This window comes from Bufo bufo, chromosome 1 (genome assembly GCF_905171765.1).
Source record: "Bufo bufo chromosome 1, aBufBuf1.1, whole genome shotgun sequence".
Classification (NCBI taxonomy): Eukaryota; Metazoa; Chordata; class Amphibia; order Anura; family Bufonidae; genus Bufo; species Bufo bufo.
Genome location: NC_053389.1, coordinates 108259802 through 108273488, shown reverse-complemented (window position 1 = coordinate 108273488; position 13687 = coordinate 108259802). Strand labels below are relative to the sequence as shown.

Here is a 13687-nt window from a genome sequence, read left to right as displayed (position 1 = left end):
TCTCTTCTTTCTTCCAAGCTATACATATTAAGGTCCTTTAACCTTTCCTGGTAAGTTTCATCCTGCAGGGGCCACGTGCTAGGGATTCCTCCTGTGTAGAGACCACCGCACCTTCTATAATGCAATAAACAATTGTTCATGAAGCAGAGAGTTAAGATTTATGAGATCAGAAAAGCCTTTTATGTCTATGGGCACACTTAGGCCTCATCCACATTTCCGTGTCAGTGAAACAAAGCGTACATCTGTGAAGATGTCCATGAAGGATCCGTGGTTGGTCCGTGTGTCCGTTTTTTACCATCCGTGTGTCATCCGTAAATTACTGACGTTGCTCAACTGAAAATTAATTTCCAAAGAATCTCCTATCAGTCTTCAGTGGAAAACAGACATCCGTGGTGTGTCCGTGATTTTCACGGACCCGTAGACTTATATGGGCGTGCTTGGTCCGCATCACGGATCAAAGTAGTGCATGTTTTATGGACCAACGTTCAGTAAAAAGAATACTGAAATGTGCAGACATTTAAATCAATGGGTACATGTGCTGTCCGTGGAAAATGCAGATAGCACATGTCAATGAAAAACGGAAATGTGGATGAGGCCTTAGTCCGTTTTCACTTTGATTTGTGGCTCTCTATATATATATATTATCTGTGTTCATTTCAGAGATGTGAGAAAGTTCAAGGAATCGAAGAAGCATTTTGACAAAGTGAGAGAAGACTTGGATATTGCACTAGTGAAAAATGCTCAGGCCCCCCGCCATAAACCACATGAGGTAGAAGAAGCTACGGGTACCCTGACAATTACAAGGAAATGCTTCCGGCACCTGGCCCTGGACTATGTACTACAAGTGAGATTCCTGTTATCAGTCATATAATGAATGTAGAGAATGGGCTCTCTGACCACAGGCCTATAGATTCCAACATGCCCGATCCTCAGGAGACTCACCAGAGGTCCTTGGTAGCCGTTGTGTCCATTACCCCTATTGAAATAAGCATGCATGCTTGGCCAGTACAGACGCTCCTGTTGTTTGTGAGGGGATCAGGGGTATTATGGCCTATTGTACAGCAAATATAAGAAAAATAATTTATATTTTTTATTTTTTTTAGATAAATGTCTTACAAGCCAAAAAGAAGTTTGAAGTTCTGGATGCTGTAAGTATTCTTTACGTTAGAGGGAAATTCTCACCATTTCACACCCTCTATATCGTAGGGTCTGTATACTGTGCTAGGCATTCAGCTGAAAAGGACAGTGGGAGGAACATTGTAAGGACAGCCTTCTTCTCAGATACTCTCAGCCAATCGGCTTTACTGATATTTCTCTCAGTAGGAGGGATTGGCTGAGCACAGCTGACTGATAGCATCTTACAAAACTCTTCTCAAATGTTCTTTTTAGCTGGATACCAGTCACTGTATGGAACCTCTTAAAGTCCGGCTAGGGGACTGTATCTTCTACATGCCCTTGTCTAGGTCCTTCCTCCTTCATTCATTCAGTCCACGTTCATTTGCTCACATGTAACTGATGTCTTTAGAATGAAACTCTACCACGATCTTGGACTATCTGCAGCAATACATGAGTAGTACTAAAGAAAGGAGTCCAGATAGCTGCTACTCCCCTCCATTCCCCAGCTCAAAGCTGCGCTGAAGTACACTGTCAGGACTGCTGTGCATGCCTACAGGAGTCCTCTCCATTATGTTAGCGCAGGAGTCCCGACTGTGTATTTCAGCACCGCTTAGAGCACTGTCAGTGGGGGCATAGCGTTCTGAACTCCTTATCTGCAGTACTCGTCATGTGTTACTAGGATGCTTTTCATTACTTTGCATTATTATGTGGCGCTTCATTCTAGTGGGGTTTCCAAAAACCGCTCCCCTCTGGTAATAGTCCAAGATCCCGGTGACAGATTCTCTTTGATCTTTTATGGAACTACATTTTCAGTTTTTTTCTGAATACATACGGTACTTCCAGTACTCAAATCCCTAATAAATGATACAGGTAATAGGGGAGTGCAGCGTTGGGGAGATCAAGTACTCCACAGATGCAGAATATATGCCTCTTTTAGGGTGCCTGTATTCTGTGACAGTGGGGCTTTTTCTCTTCCACACATTGCAGCATTGTGTGGCGCTTCATTCTACTGGGGTTGTGCAGGAATAGTTTCCAAAAACAGCGCCCCTCTGGTCTATGGACTCTGCCTGGTATTACAGCTCAGTCTTAAGTAGGTGGAACCCATGGACATAAGAAGCGCTGTCTTTGGGATAAAAACCAGACCCTTTTTATAATTCTGTACAACCACTAGAAGGTTTGCTTCAAAATTCTCCAGCTTTGAGTGTGTGCTCACATCCGACGCACGTCTCAGAAATGTTCCTGACAGACATGTCCATCTAGAAATAGCCTTTTCTTCTCTCTAGAAATGGTCGTCTGTCTGCAGCAGGCCCTCTTTGATTGTGTAGGCCATTTCTTTTTTGCACCCGTTGTGTTATTTGTAGCCTACTATACCGCGCGCCGTGTTGTCCGCCTTGTTGTCATCTAGGATTCAGGCCTCTGCTTTTAATTGGAAACAACTCCTGATTTATTCATCTGCTATCGATTTTGTAAAATAATTAATACTGTCACACTGTGTAAAGCCAGGAAGTAATGAATTGCTAAGGATTTCCATAAGCTATGCAGACGACACCGTGGACCAGCCTGCCATTGGACAGAACAATCGCCTGGATCAATACCCAGTTTGGCTATAAACCTGTAATTGGAGCATATGTGGTTATTTAGTGTATTGGCAGCGTAAATAAACCTTTTCATCACTTTAGTGGGATTTGTTAAAGGAAACCTGTCCCCACGACTGATTAGGGCATCTGTGCAATGCCATAGTAAAGCCCAAATAGTTAGTTATAGTACAGTTGTGCCAGAAAGCGGCCCCTAAAGAGCCAATCAGAAAGACTAGAAGAAATATGCCTTGCTCCAGATATGTGTAAAAGAGTCATGGATGCGAGGACCTGTCTCATATGACCCGTTCAGATTTATTAAATGGCAGAAAGTTTCCAAGAGGAGAGAGCGTGGCACCTCAATAACATAAGTGTTACACCTTTTTCCTGCACCCTGATTGCTCAGTTGCGCCCTCTAGCGAAGAATTATTATTTATTTGATTTAAGGTTTTCGGGAAAATGTTTTAGCATATTGGGCTAAAAATAATGTCTGCAGTTTTTGTGTTACATGCGGATAAAAATCAGTCTATTTGCAGACTGTCCCTCCTGAGTTCTGTCAGCTGACAGCTCATGTGTAGCTCTGATCTCATGACCTCATAAACACTCCTATCAAATTGATAAGGATATGGCTTAAATGATTGTTTATGAGGTCAGGAGATCAGAGATGAGAGCTATACATGAGCTGTCAGCTGACAGAACTTAGGAGGGACAGCCTGCAAATAGACAGATTTTTAACTGCATGTAACACAAAAACTGCAGACATTTTTAATAAAGACCAATTGAAAAAATTATTTTTAGCCCAAAATGAGCAAAATGCAATCATAAAACATTGACCTGAAAGTGTCCATAGTCTTTAGTAGCATAAAAAATAATACTGCGCTAGAGGGCGCAACTGAGCAATCAGGGTGCAGGAAAAAGGCGTGACACTTATAACAGCATGTATCACAAAAACTGCTGAAAATTTTTAATAAAGACCATCTGAAAAAAAAAAAAGATTTTGAGCCCAAAATGATAAAAATGCAACCATAAAAAAATTGACCCGGAAGTGTCTATAACCTTTAAAGCTAGCCCTAGACTTTGCACTTACCTGCGGTTCCCACTAGAGGGACTTCACTGAAAACAGATTTTTACCGTTCACAGTGAGTACTAGCTGTGTAGACTGATGGGCAGTGAGCTCCCCCTAGTGATGGCTGCATGCACATTGAATTTTTTAAGAGGTTATCCAGGATTTTTATTAAAATGGCAAACAGCAGGAGAGTTCATAAAATAATATTTAAAAAAGAAAACAAACAATATTCACTTGTTCAATCCTGTGCCATTCTAGTGCCACAACTCCAATGGTCCCCACTGGTCTCCGTTTACGTCTCCTGCAGTGCTGTCCTACATCCATGTCACTTTTTGCAGTCAGTCAAAGGCCTCCCTGGTCACATGCCATAAATGCTAACATCACCACCAAGTCCAGTGATTGGCTGCGGCGGTTAGGTGCATGCACACCACTTCATCGCTGCAGGGAAGTAGAGCAAACAGCAGATGGCGCTATACAGATAGATTTCAGTGAATAATTATACTAAAATATTTAATTACATGAAAATAAAAAAATGTACAGATCCAGGTGCTGGTTTGAGAAGTGTGGGACAAGCCCTTTAGGTGACGTGGTGCACCTCTTAATAATTTTAAGGTCTCTATGTAAGTCTCTGATGATTCTTTACTTATTTACTAATTATGTAGGGTAGTGAACACTAGCAATATTAATATGGATTCACTGCCTGTGGTAGCGATAAAAAGGAAAATCATGGTGGTCACTATGGTTATTAATATTCCTTGGTCAAAATATTTCACATTATAGGGGTCTTCTGCTTTGTGATCTTATGGGTTGTACCCCAGCCTTTTGGCCCAGCACTAATAATAAGGGATTATAGAGGTTTTACAGAAAAAAATAATTGATGAAGTGGCCGCGGTACTTACTGGACTTAGTTGACGCCTTTGTACTGCTGATAGGTGGGGTCCTATTTTATTTTTTATTTTTTTTGGGGGGGGGGGCTCTTTAAACAGTTGGCTTGATGTTTTCTTTGTGAAAAGTGTACTTCCTATGTATACTGAAGATGCACTTTATAGGAAAGGAAGGGATTCATTAAATACATGCATTCTTCTAGGCTGAACATGAGTCATAACCCATATTTTCTTCTTTTTTCCCTAGATGTTGTCATTCATGCATGCCCAATACACTTTCTTCCAGCAAGGATATAGTTTACTAAATGAGCTGAATCCATACATGAAGAAGCTGGCTTCAGAGGTGCGTGAAACCGTGGGATGATATCTCAGCGTCATGTCCTACGTTCTTGCATGTGATGGGCATTACCCTGTTACCCGCATGTTGGAATACGTCATAAACCTAGAGAGAGTAAATGTGACAACAGACCAAGTATGGGAGCAGCATCATGAATGGTCTCCTGAGAAGCTTACCATACATGGGCCTCTTGCACACAACTGTATGGCTTTTTCAGTATTTTTGCAGTCCGCAAAAAAATACTGATGACGTCCGTGTACATTCCGTTTTTTGCGGAATGGAACAGCTGGACCCTAATAGAACAGTACTATCCTTGTCCGTTATGCGGACAATTATAGGACATGTTTTATTTTTGAACGGAAACGGAAGGCATACGGAGTACCGTCAGTTTTTTTGCGGATCTATTGAAATGAATGGTTCCGTATACAGAATGCAAATAACGGAAAGTAAATGCTAGGTTCCAGCATTTTTGACAGCAGTAATGATGTAGTCTGCAGTGCTGTCAAAAACAGTGGAAACTGACGGACTCCATTATAAGGGCTCATGCACACGGCCGTATGTGTTTTGCGGCCCGCAAAAAAAATACTGATGACGCCTGTGTGCATTCTGTATTTTGCACAACGGAACAGCTGGTCCCTAATAGAACAGTCCTATCCTTGTCCGTAATGTGGACAATAATAGGACATGTTCTATATTTTTGCGGAACGGACATACGGAAACGGAATGCACATGAAGTAACTTCTGGGTTTTTTTGTGGACCCATTGAAATGAATGGTTCTGCATACGGTCCGCAAAAAAAAACGGAACGGACACGGAAAGAAAAAACGTTCCTGTGCGTGAGCCCTAGTGGATTCATGAGAAGTCATCAAGGCATCAGAAGGTTGTAGTGACTGGATAGCTGGTATATTGGGGGGTCTGTGTACTGGATGATGCCTCACTGGTTGTAGAAGTCGATGAGATATGCGTACTGGAAAAGCTGTCATTTTATCAAATGAGAACCAGAGACAGACTGGTTGCTAGGGATACACTCCTTAACAACAGTCTTTTTAATTGGGTTGTCAGGCATCATATCCCTAGCAACCAGTCTGTCTCAGTTTACTTAAGTTTCTAGCCATGAGAAATTGTCTCATCAGAAGATGTTTAAATAATGTTTAAATAATTTTCTATCTTAAGGGAGGTTTCCATATTTATTTATTTTTTAATTTAATTAAATTTTTTACTGTATAAAATTTTGATGGCAGCCTGCTGTACCTGTGGATAAGCCTGCTCTCTGCAGCTTTGTTCTGGGTCCCTTCACTGGTCTTCCGATCCCTGTCTGTAAACTTCCAGATGGATGGGGTAACGTGCACCACTGCAGCCAATGACTGGCCTCAACGGTGACAGGTCTCCAAGCGGTACATCACTCTAGAGTCACCTACCAGTCAGAGAGACCTCACTGCTAAAACCAGTCATTGGCTCCATTGGTGCACATGACCATGTCCAAGACCTTTGAATGGAGCAGCGAGGAGCAATATCAGATCATTTTTTTCCACAGGTACAGCAGGATGGGTTGAAATTTAAAAAAGTAAAAAAAAAAAAAGCTGGACAACCCTTTTAAAACAACATGTCGTAGTTTTATTCCGGCCGCCTCTCGGCATGTCTGTCGTGCTGCCGCCAGAACTCTGTGCCGCCCCCATTATAGTCAAAGGGGTCGGAGCGTTTGACCGGGGGCACGCGTGCACCAGCGGCAGCACGGATCCTACAGGCTGTTCACCCGCCGGAGTTCCTTGCCACTAGTGTGAAAATAGCCTAAAACTATGTAAATGTGGTAGCACTGTAATCATACTGACCCAGAGAATGAATATAGCAGGTCAATTTTACCGCATCGGGAACGTTGGAAAAATGAAACCCATAAAACTGTGGCAGAATTTTGGTTCTTTTCCAATTCCACCCATTTTGTATTTGTTTCCAGCTCCCCACTACATTGTATGCAATATAATTTATTTTTTAAGTGGTATCGCGCATTTATATCCATTTAGTTGTACACACCTGTAGCGTTCTTTGGAATCATTCATCCCTTAAAAGTTATGGTTTAGAGTTTTCTCTCTCACCAGAAATGTGTCACCAAAAATTTTAGCTACCAGTTAAAACCAGATTTATTTTCAGATTACACATTTTTTAATTCTGTTTTCTGAACATGATTATGGGGGCGGCCATCTTGCCTGAGCTGTTCTCAACAGAATTTAGAAAGCATTAAACTAATTGCTTTACGGCAGCCCCATGGTCCATAGACACAATGGTCAGGAGGAGACCTCATTGACTTCTATGGGAGAGTTTTCTAGACATGCTCTGTGACCTGTGCAGACCAGATGGTCCATGTGGTCATTACTGCCATCTTTCGTCTATGGTTCTGTGTTGTACCGCACACATAACAGAAATATATTACCGTAACTCCATGTTATTTCTCCATAGTTGGACCAATTAGTCATTGACTCGGCTGTAGAGAAAAGAGAGATGGAACACAAGCATGCCACGATACAGCAAAGGGTAAGTGCTCCGAGCTGGAAGCCATGAAATATATCATAACCTTCTACTGCTGATTTAGTAATGAAGTAGACTCAGCCGGAGTCGGCCAGTATTCATTAGGATGGAACTGATCAATATCACTCGATAAGTCATTATAGCTCTATGGAATGAATTTACAAGTACAATTCCTTTACTCTGGCAATGTATTCTGGATGACCAGACTTTCTGGATGACCAGATGCTGGGTTCCAAGGGTTTTGTTGGAGTACAATATCGATGACATATCCTCAGAATATCCTGATCGGTGGGGGTCTGACTCCTGACACCTCTGCCGATCAGCTGTTTCAAGAGGAGTGCTGCAGCCTTCTCACAGTTTACCAAGCACAGCGCCCTACATGGTATAGTGGCTGGGTCTGGTAATGCAGCCCAGACCCATTTCATTGAGCTGCATGTTACCTGGTCTAGGAAGAGCCCACAGCATTCCCTGGAGTTCTGCGGCCTCTTCAAAAAATTTGATCAGATATAGTGGACTGTATATGTTTATTATTACTATTATTATTAAAGCGCCATTCATTCCATAGCGCTGTACATATGATAGTGGGGTGCACGTACATAATACAGACAATTGCACTAAACATGAACAAGACGAGTTACAGACTGGTACAGAAGGAGAGAGGGCCCTGCCCGTGAGGCTTACAATCTACATGATAACGCAGTATTGGATATTAGTATACAAAAGCTGGACATTTCCAGCAACAGTAATGAGAGCTGGAATCACAGCTATTGGTTGTTCACCCAACTTTTACAGAAACAGATATGTATAGATGGGGGTTGTCTAAAGCAGGAAAATCCTTTTAAAGTGTACCTGTACTTTTAAAAACTTTTGATATAGTGACGCATCAAAGGTTTTGATCAATAGGTTAGAAGTGCTGACTCCCAAGACCCCCACCCCCAATCAGCCGTATGAAAAGGCTGTGGTTCCTCCATGAGTGCTTAGGCCTCTTCCTAGGTCAGTGATGTCACGTTCAGCGGTCACATGGCCTAGGTGCAGCTCAGCCCCATTCGAGAAAATGGGCTGAGCTGCAATACCAAGCACAGCCACTGGCTAATGTATGGCGCTGTGCTTGTTGAGCTGTGAGGAGGCTGCGGCATTCATCGGAGCGCTGGTGGCAGGTCCCAGGAGTCGGACCCCTTCCAATCTCATATTCCGTCCCATTTACTTCATATATTTTGGAGTGAATGCGGAGGAGCTGCAATTACACCTGCTGGCCACTGCAACGTCCACGACGAGCAGGTAAACGGAGAAGAGAACACAGCGGTCGGACACCCGCCGATCTGATATTGATGAAGTATCCTGAGGGTACGTCATCAGTATTGGAAACCAGACAACCCCTTTCAGCTGTCCATTAGTGTTGAGTCAATCGAGCTTCGGACCATAGATCCAAAGTCGATTAGGTCAAACACTTTGATTATAATGCTGCCACCGTACAGCATTAAAACGTATTGCCTCCGTAGAGGCAAAATTTGTGTCAGCTGAAGTTACGCAAGACTTTGGCGAATTAATTCGGTAGTCTTTAAATGCATTTTAAAATAGCAATCTGAAGTCAGGTTTGGTACCGAGGTACCAGCCGGTACCAATCCCGACTTTGGATGGCTAATTCGAAATGTTTTTAAAAATATAGAAGTTTGCCTTCACGGAGCCAATACATTTTAATGCTGTACGGAGACAGGTCTCCAGACTTCATTAAAACAAAGTGTTTGAATGAATCGATTTTGGATCTATGATCCAAAGCTGGATTCGCTCAAACCTATTGCCTGTAGATACTAGACGGCTGCAGCCAAAACCTGTACGCCCAGTCCTGTGTTTGCATTGTGCATGGGGGGAAATTTGTGGCGCCGCTTCTCTCAGGGGAGAAACCATATGGACGATTCATTTCTCTACCTGAGAGCTGCCACTCGTTCAGGGTCTGGAGGCTGAAATACACCTAATATCTGTGGGTGACTATCACTGTCCACTGTCATTTTGTCTGGTTGCAGATTGTCTCTGTATTTCTGATAACCCTGGACCCCGGAATGTAATCTTCTGCCCTGGTATTTATACTGCGTGACTATGTAACGACATCTGTCCGAACAATAGATCCCGTCAGCTTTGTAAATCACTTCAACCCTTGATTCCTATGAGATCAGATTGTAATTCATTAGACTATTCTCTAGAGGAGAGTGCACTTGTTCAAAAAGTTCTCACTCTGGTAGCCAACCACAACCAAAAATATAAATCTCCTCCTTAGGCCCCTTTAAACAGACTGCTGAGGTGATCCGGTGTGCCCTGTGGCTTCCTTGCAGCTTACCAAGTATAGCGCCATCTATTGGATAGTGTCTGTCCTTGGTATTGCACCTCAGACCATTCACTTGAATGGAACTGAGCTGCACCTAAGCCATGTGAGCGATTGACATGACATCACCGGTCTAGAAAGAGGCCGCAGTGCCCACGGGAGCTGATCGGCACAGGGTGCTGGAGTCGGACCCCCCCAGTCTGATATTGATTACCTATCATGAGTATAGGCCATCAATGTTAAAATCTCGGGCAACCCCTTTAAATTTAGAGTTATTTTTAGTAACTCTTTTTAGCTTTACATCCTTTCAATCTCCTTGATAGCATCATCATTGATACCAAGAATAATCCTGTTCTCCTTTTTCATGTCAGTGGGACGGGATGTTTTACTGGAATTTCCACTTAAGGCCCATTTACACGGGGCAGTAAACGCCCAAACGATCGTTCACAATCATTGCCCAATGTAAACATGTCCAGCGATCGAACCGCGAAAGGTGGTAATTTGTCATTGAGTGCATCTTTTATGGTTGGTCGCCATCTCCTCATGTGAACAGGCATCTGCTTGTCACTTGTAATGGAAACATGAGACGGGCAAAAACAAATGATTGTGTAAACCATTGTTTGCTCATTCATTGAGTAATAGATTAGAGTATTACACTGCCAGATCATCGCTAGCGAGCGTTCATGCGAATTCACGATTATCTTGAGGTGTAATAGTGTTACATATAAATGCAATGTAGTTTCGGGCTCTTATTAAGAGAAACAAAATAAGAGTATTGCAGGTTTGATACCTTTTAATGGCTAACAAAACTAGAAGTAATGATGTTACATAGTGAGCTTTCAAGACATCACCAGTCCCTTCATCAGGCGTACTACAAGAATATATGAAGAAACAGCAATACATATACAATAAGAACAGAGACATGGGGGAATAAATGGACATTTGAAAAATAACAGAACAACCTTTCAAAGATCTTGAGAATGAGTCCTTAATTATCTTACAGATAAGAAGTGTGAAAGTTTTATGGTCTCTAAATTGATGTTATCTGAGAGACCTGGTGCCCCGACTATGTCTATAGAAGATGCAATAAAACAAGCTCCGGTCCGCCTGCTATATCCTCATTTACCTACCCGTGTAAATGGACCTTTACTAATCCAAATGTTGCATGCTTTCATAAGGCGCTGATATTGAGAGATTGCTCATGAGGTTTTTTCCCCTTGTTTTTTCCCATTGCATTGCTGATGACTACCCGACGAGCAGACCCTACTCCAGGTAAGTCCTAATACTCGGTCTTACGTTTTGCTTTAACATGAATAGATATTACTTTGGGTCTCAATAAAGGTTGTATTTCTATTTTATGCTCAGTGAATACACCATAGAGCATCCGTCAGCACGATCAACCCTAGTGAACCAGAGTACAGCCTGCGCATGCGCTGTGGATTTAATTTGGCTGTCCCCGCTCTCATGCTGGCGCATGCATGAGATTTCATTGCATCCCTTCCAGAGGAGCATGTATGGCCTATAAGTCTCCTCACACTGATTAAGGTGCGCTCTCCCTAAGGAGAGTTAGTTCCCCCCTGACCCGGACACAGGCCTCTCGCCCAGTTAAGCCAGTACTCTGCTCTGCACTGATGAGGGGCAATCACCCAGAAACAGCTGTCTGCAGATGAGGTGCTGGCTTACTTTAATATCCAAGTCATGTCTTAAGGCTTATTTTAAGAGATGGACATTGACTTATAGGATAGCTGCCTTACATCTGGTGGCATTAGAGGCAGAGCTTGTTAAGAGCTCATTTGCATCCCTTCCCTCCCATTTCATTGCCAGGCATCTGAACAGTAAGGATGTTCGGCAAAATGTGAATGGCAGAGGTGGAGAAGTGGTCCAAGGGGATAGCACCTCATTAGGATCAAATTATAGGAATTAATTTCTCCAAAACCACAAGAAGAGGGGTCATTGCACTCACACTAATAAACCCTACCAAGCAGTATGGTTTAATAGAGTTGATCCTGTTGACAGATGCACTTTCAGGCCCATTTACGTGGTCCTGATGTTCGGAAAATTGCCCTATGTAAAGGTGCCACCGATCACCTGATGAAAGCATTGTTCATGCAACGCCACACCAGAATCATTGGGCTGTGTATACAAGGATCTGCTGCCGATTCTCTGTAGGGATGAGTGATCGCCTGTCCCCATGTGGAGGTCGTGATTGCTGCTTGTAAATGCAGCTCTCACCCCCTATAACCTGCTGACTTGGACTGTGGAAAGAGGCCTTTAAGTTACAAAGATTTGAGCCTCGAATATCAAAACGTTGCCAAAAAAAAAAGACCTTTTGTTCCTATAGCAGCCAATCAGATTTCAGCTTTCATGTTCTAAACTCAGCTGGAAAATTTAAGCATGGACTGATGTGTTCCTGTGGGCAGAAGGACACATTTTCTGGTGCTGATACATAAGGGGCAGTGTGTCCAAACTTCCAGATGTTTGCCATACCCTCAGTATCCAGAATGTAAGAGAGGATTATCTGAGCGTACTAAAGATCTGCTGAAGAAGTGGCATCCTCACAAGCTACCGTACTTAGTGTTTTGAAGGATTTTCTCAAACCCTCACACAATCAGAAACATCCAAGGGGTGCTTTACGAAGACGACCCCTTTCCCTGTGCCATTTGGGGGCATATGGACATCATGGAGGCAGATAAACCTGACCCCAGGCCCAATGCTTGTGCTGTAAGAAACTTGGAAAAGATGCGGCAGCTTGGAAGTACCAGACTCTTCTGTCCTAGGGTGATGTTCTCCTAAATGTTATAAAACAGCTATAAAACCATAGTGAAATGTTCCCTGTGTTATCATCTTCATTCAGTCTGGGGCAGAAGGTCACACAACAAATCACTGTGTGTCCTGGAGTCCGGGTAGGTTCATGTGGACGTCAGAAGTGTAGACAGGTCTCGGAAAAACATTGCATATTAATACAATTCTGGCTCCAAATTTGCAGCCGGTTTTACTTCTACAGACCATAATGACATTTTGGCCGATTGAATGGAAAATTGAGAGAAAGCGGAGACAAATCCGGTTTGTGGCATTATGTAACCTCATTTACCGTATTATTACCATTAACACATCTAATTGGGGCGTATCCAGGGTAAACGGCACATACAATGGAAGGCTGCATAGAGGAGCCGTCAGTGACTATTACCGTTGAAAAGAACATACATGTTAAAGGGGTTTTCCGGGATTTTAATATTGATGACCTATCCTCAGGATCGGCGGGGGTCCGACACCCGGCATCCCCGCCGATCAGCTGGTTGAGGAGAAGGCCGCGCTCCTTCCCTTTATTGTTTATCTGCTTGCAGCAGTGAGCAGGTATAATTACAAGAAGCCCTCCAGCTGTTGTAAAACTACAACTCCCATCATGCCCTGTTGTAGGTTGATAGCTGTAGGCTGTCCGAGCATCCTGGGAGTTGTAGTTTTGCAACAGCTGGAGGACCGCAGGTTGGGCATCCGCATTAATCTTGGTGTGTCAATGCAAATGTTGGTGCCCATGAAGCTGGTATTTCACTAAAGGCTTGTTCATGCAGTGTTTTTTTCATACGGATTTTGACCCTTGTTCCGTCCTGAAATCCGCCTGAATTGCTGCAGATCCAAGTCCTATAGTTTTCTATGGAAATCTGCATTGCCATTCATACAGCTGCTGATTTTATTCCACGTGGATTTCAATTCTGGCTCCAGGAGGGGAAACTCTCTGACACCATGGCGTGCGGCGCACGTAGATTAGCCAGCCTCTTTGGGGCAGATTTACTAATAGTGTCGCACCTTACACTGTCTAAGAATCACAGTCTTACGTTAGACGAATTTACTATTCTGGCACATTGGCCTTTGTGA

General features: G+C 43.1%; 1 protein-coding gene across 4 annotated transcripts in view; it reads left to right on the top strand.

Moving 5' to 3' along the window:
* ACAP3 (ArfGAP with coiled-coil, ankyrin repeat and PH domains 3) overlaps positions 1-13687 on the top strand; it is a 156682-nt gene that overhangs the window by 102472 nt on the left and 40523 nt on the right. For all 4 annotated transcript variants that reach the window (XM_040427696.1, XM_040427715.1, XM_040427704.1 and 1 more), the window contains exons 6-10: positions 661-844; positions 1104-1148; positions 4888-4983; positions 7429-7503; positions 11075-11086. In XM_040427696.1, the coding sequence (XP_040283630.1) occupies positions 661-844; positions 1104-1148; positions 4888-4983; positions 7429-7503; positions 11075-11086 (412 nt within the window). The remainder of the gene's footprint in view (positions 1-660; positions 845-1103; positions 1149-4887; positions 4984-7428; positions 7504-11074; positions 11087-13687) is intronic.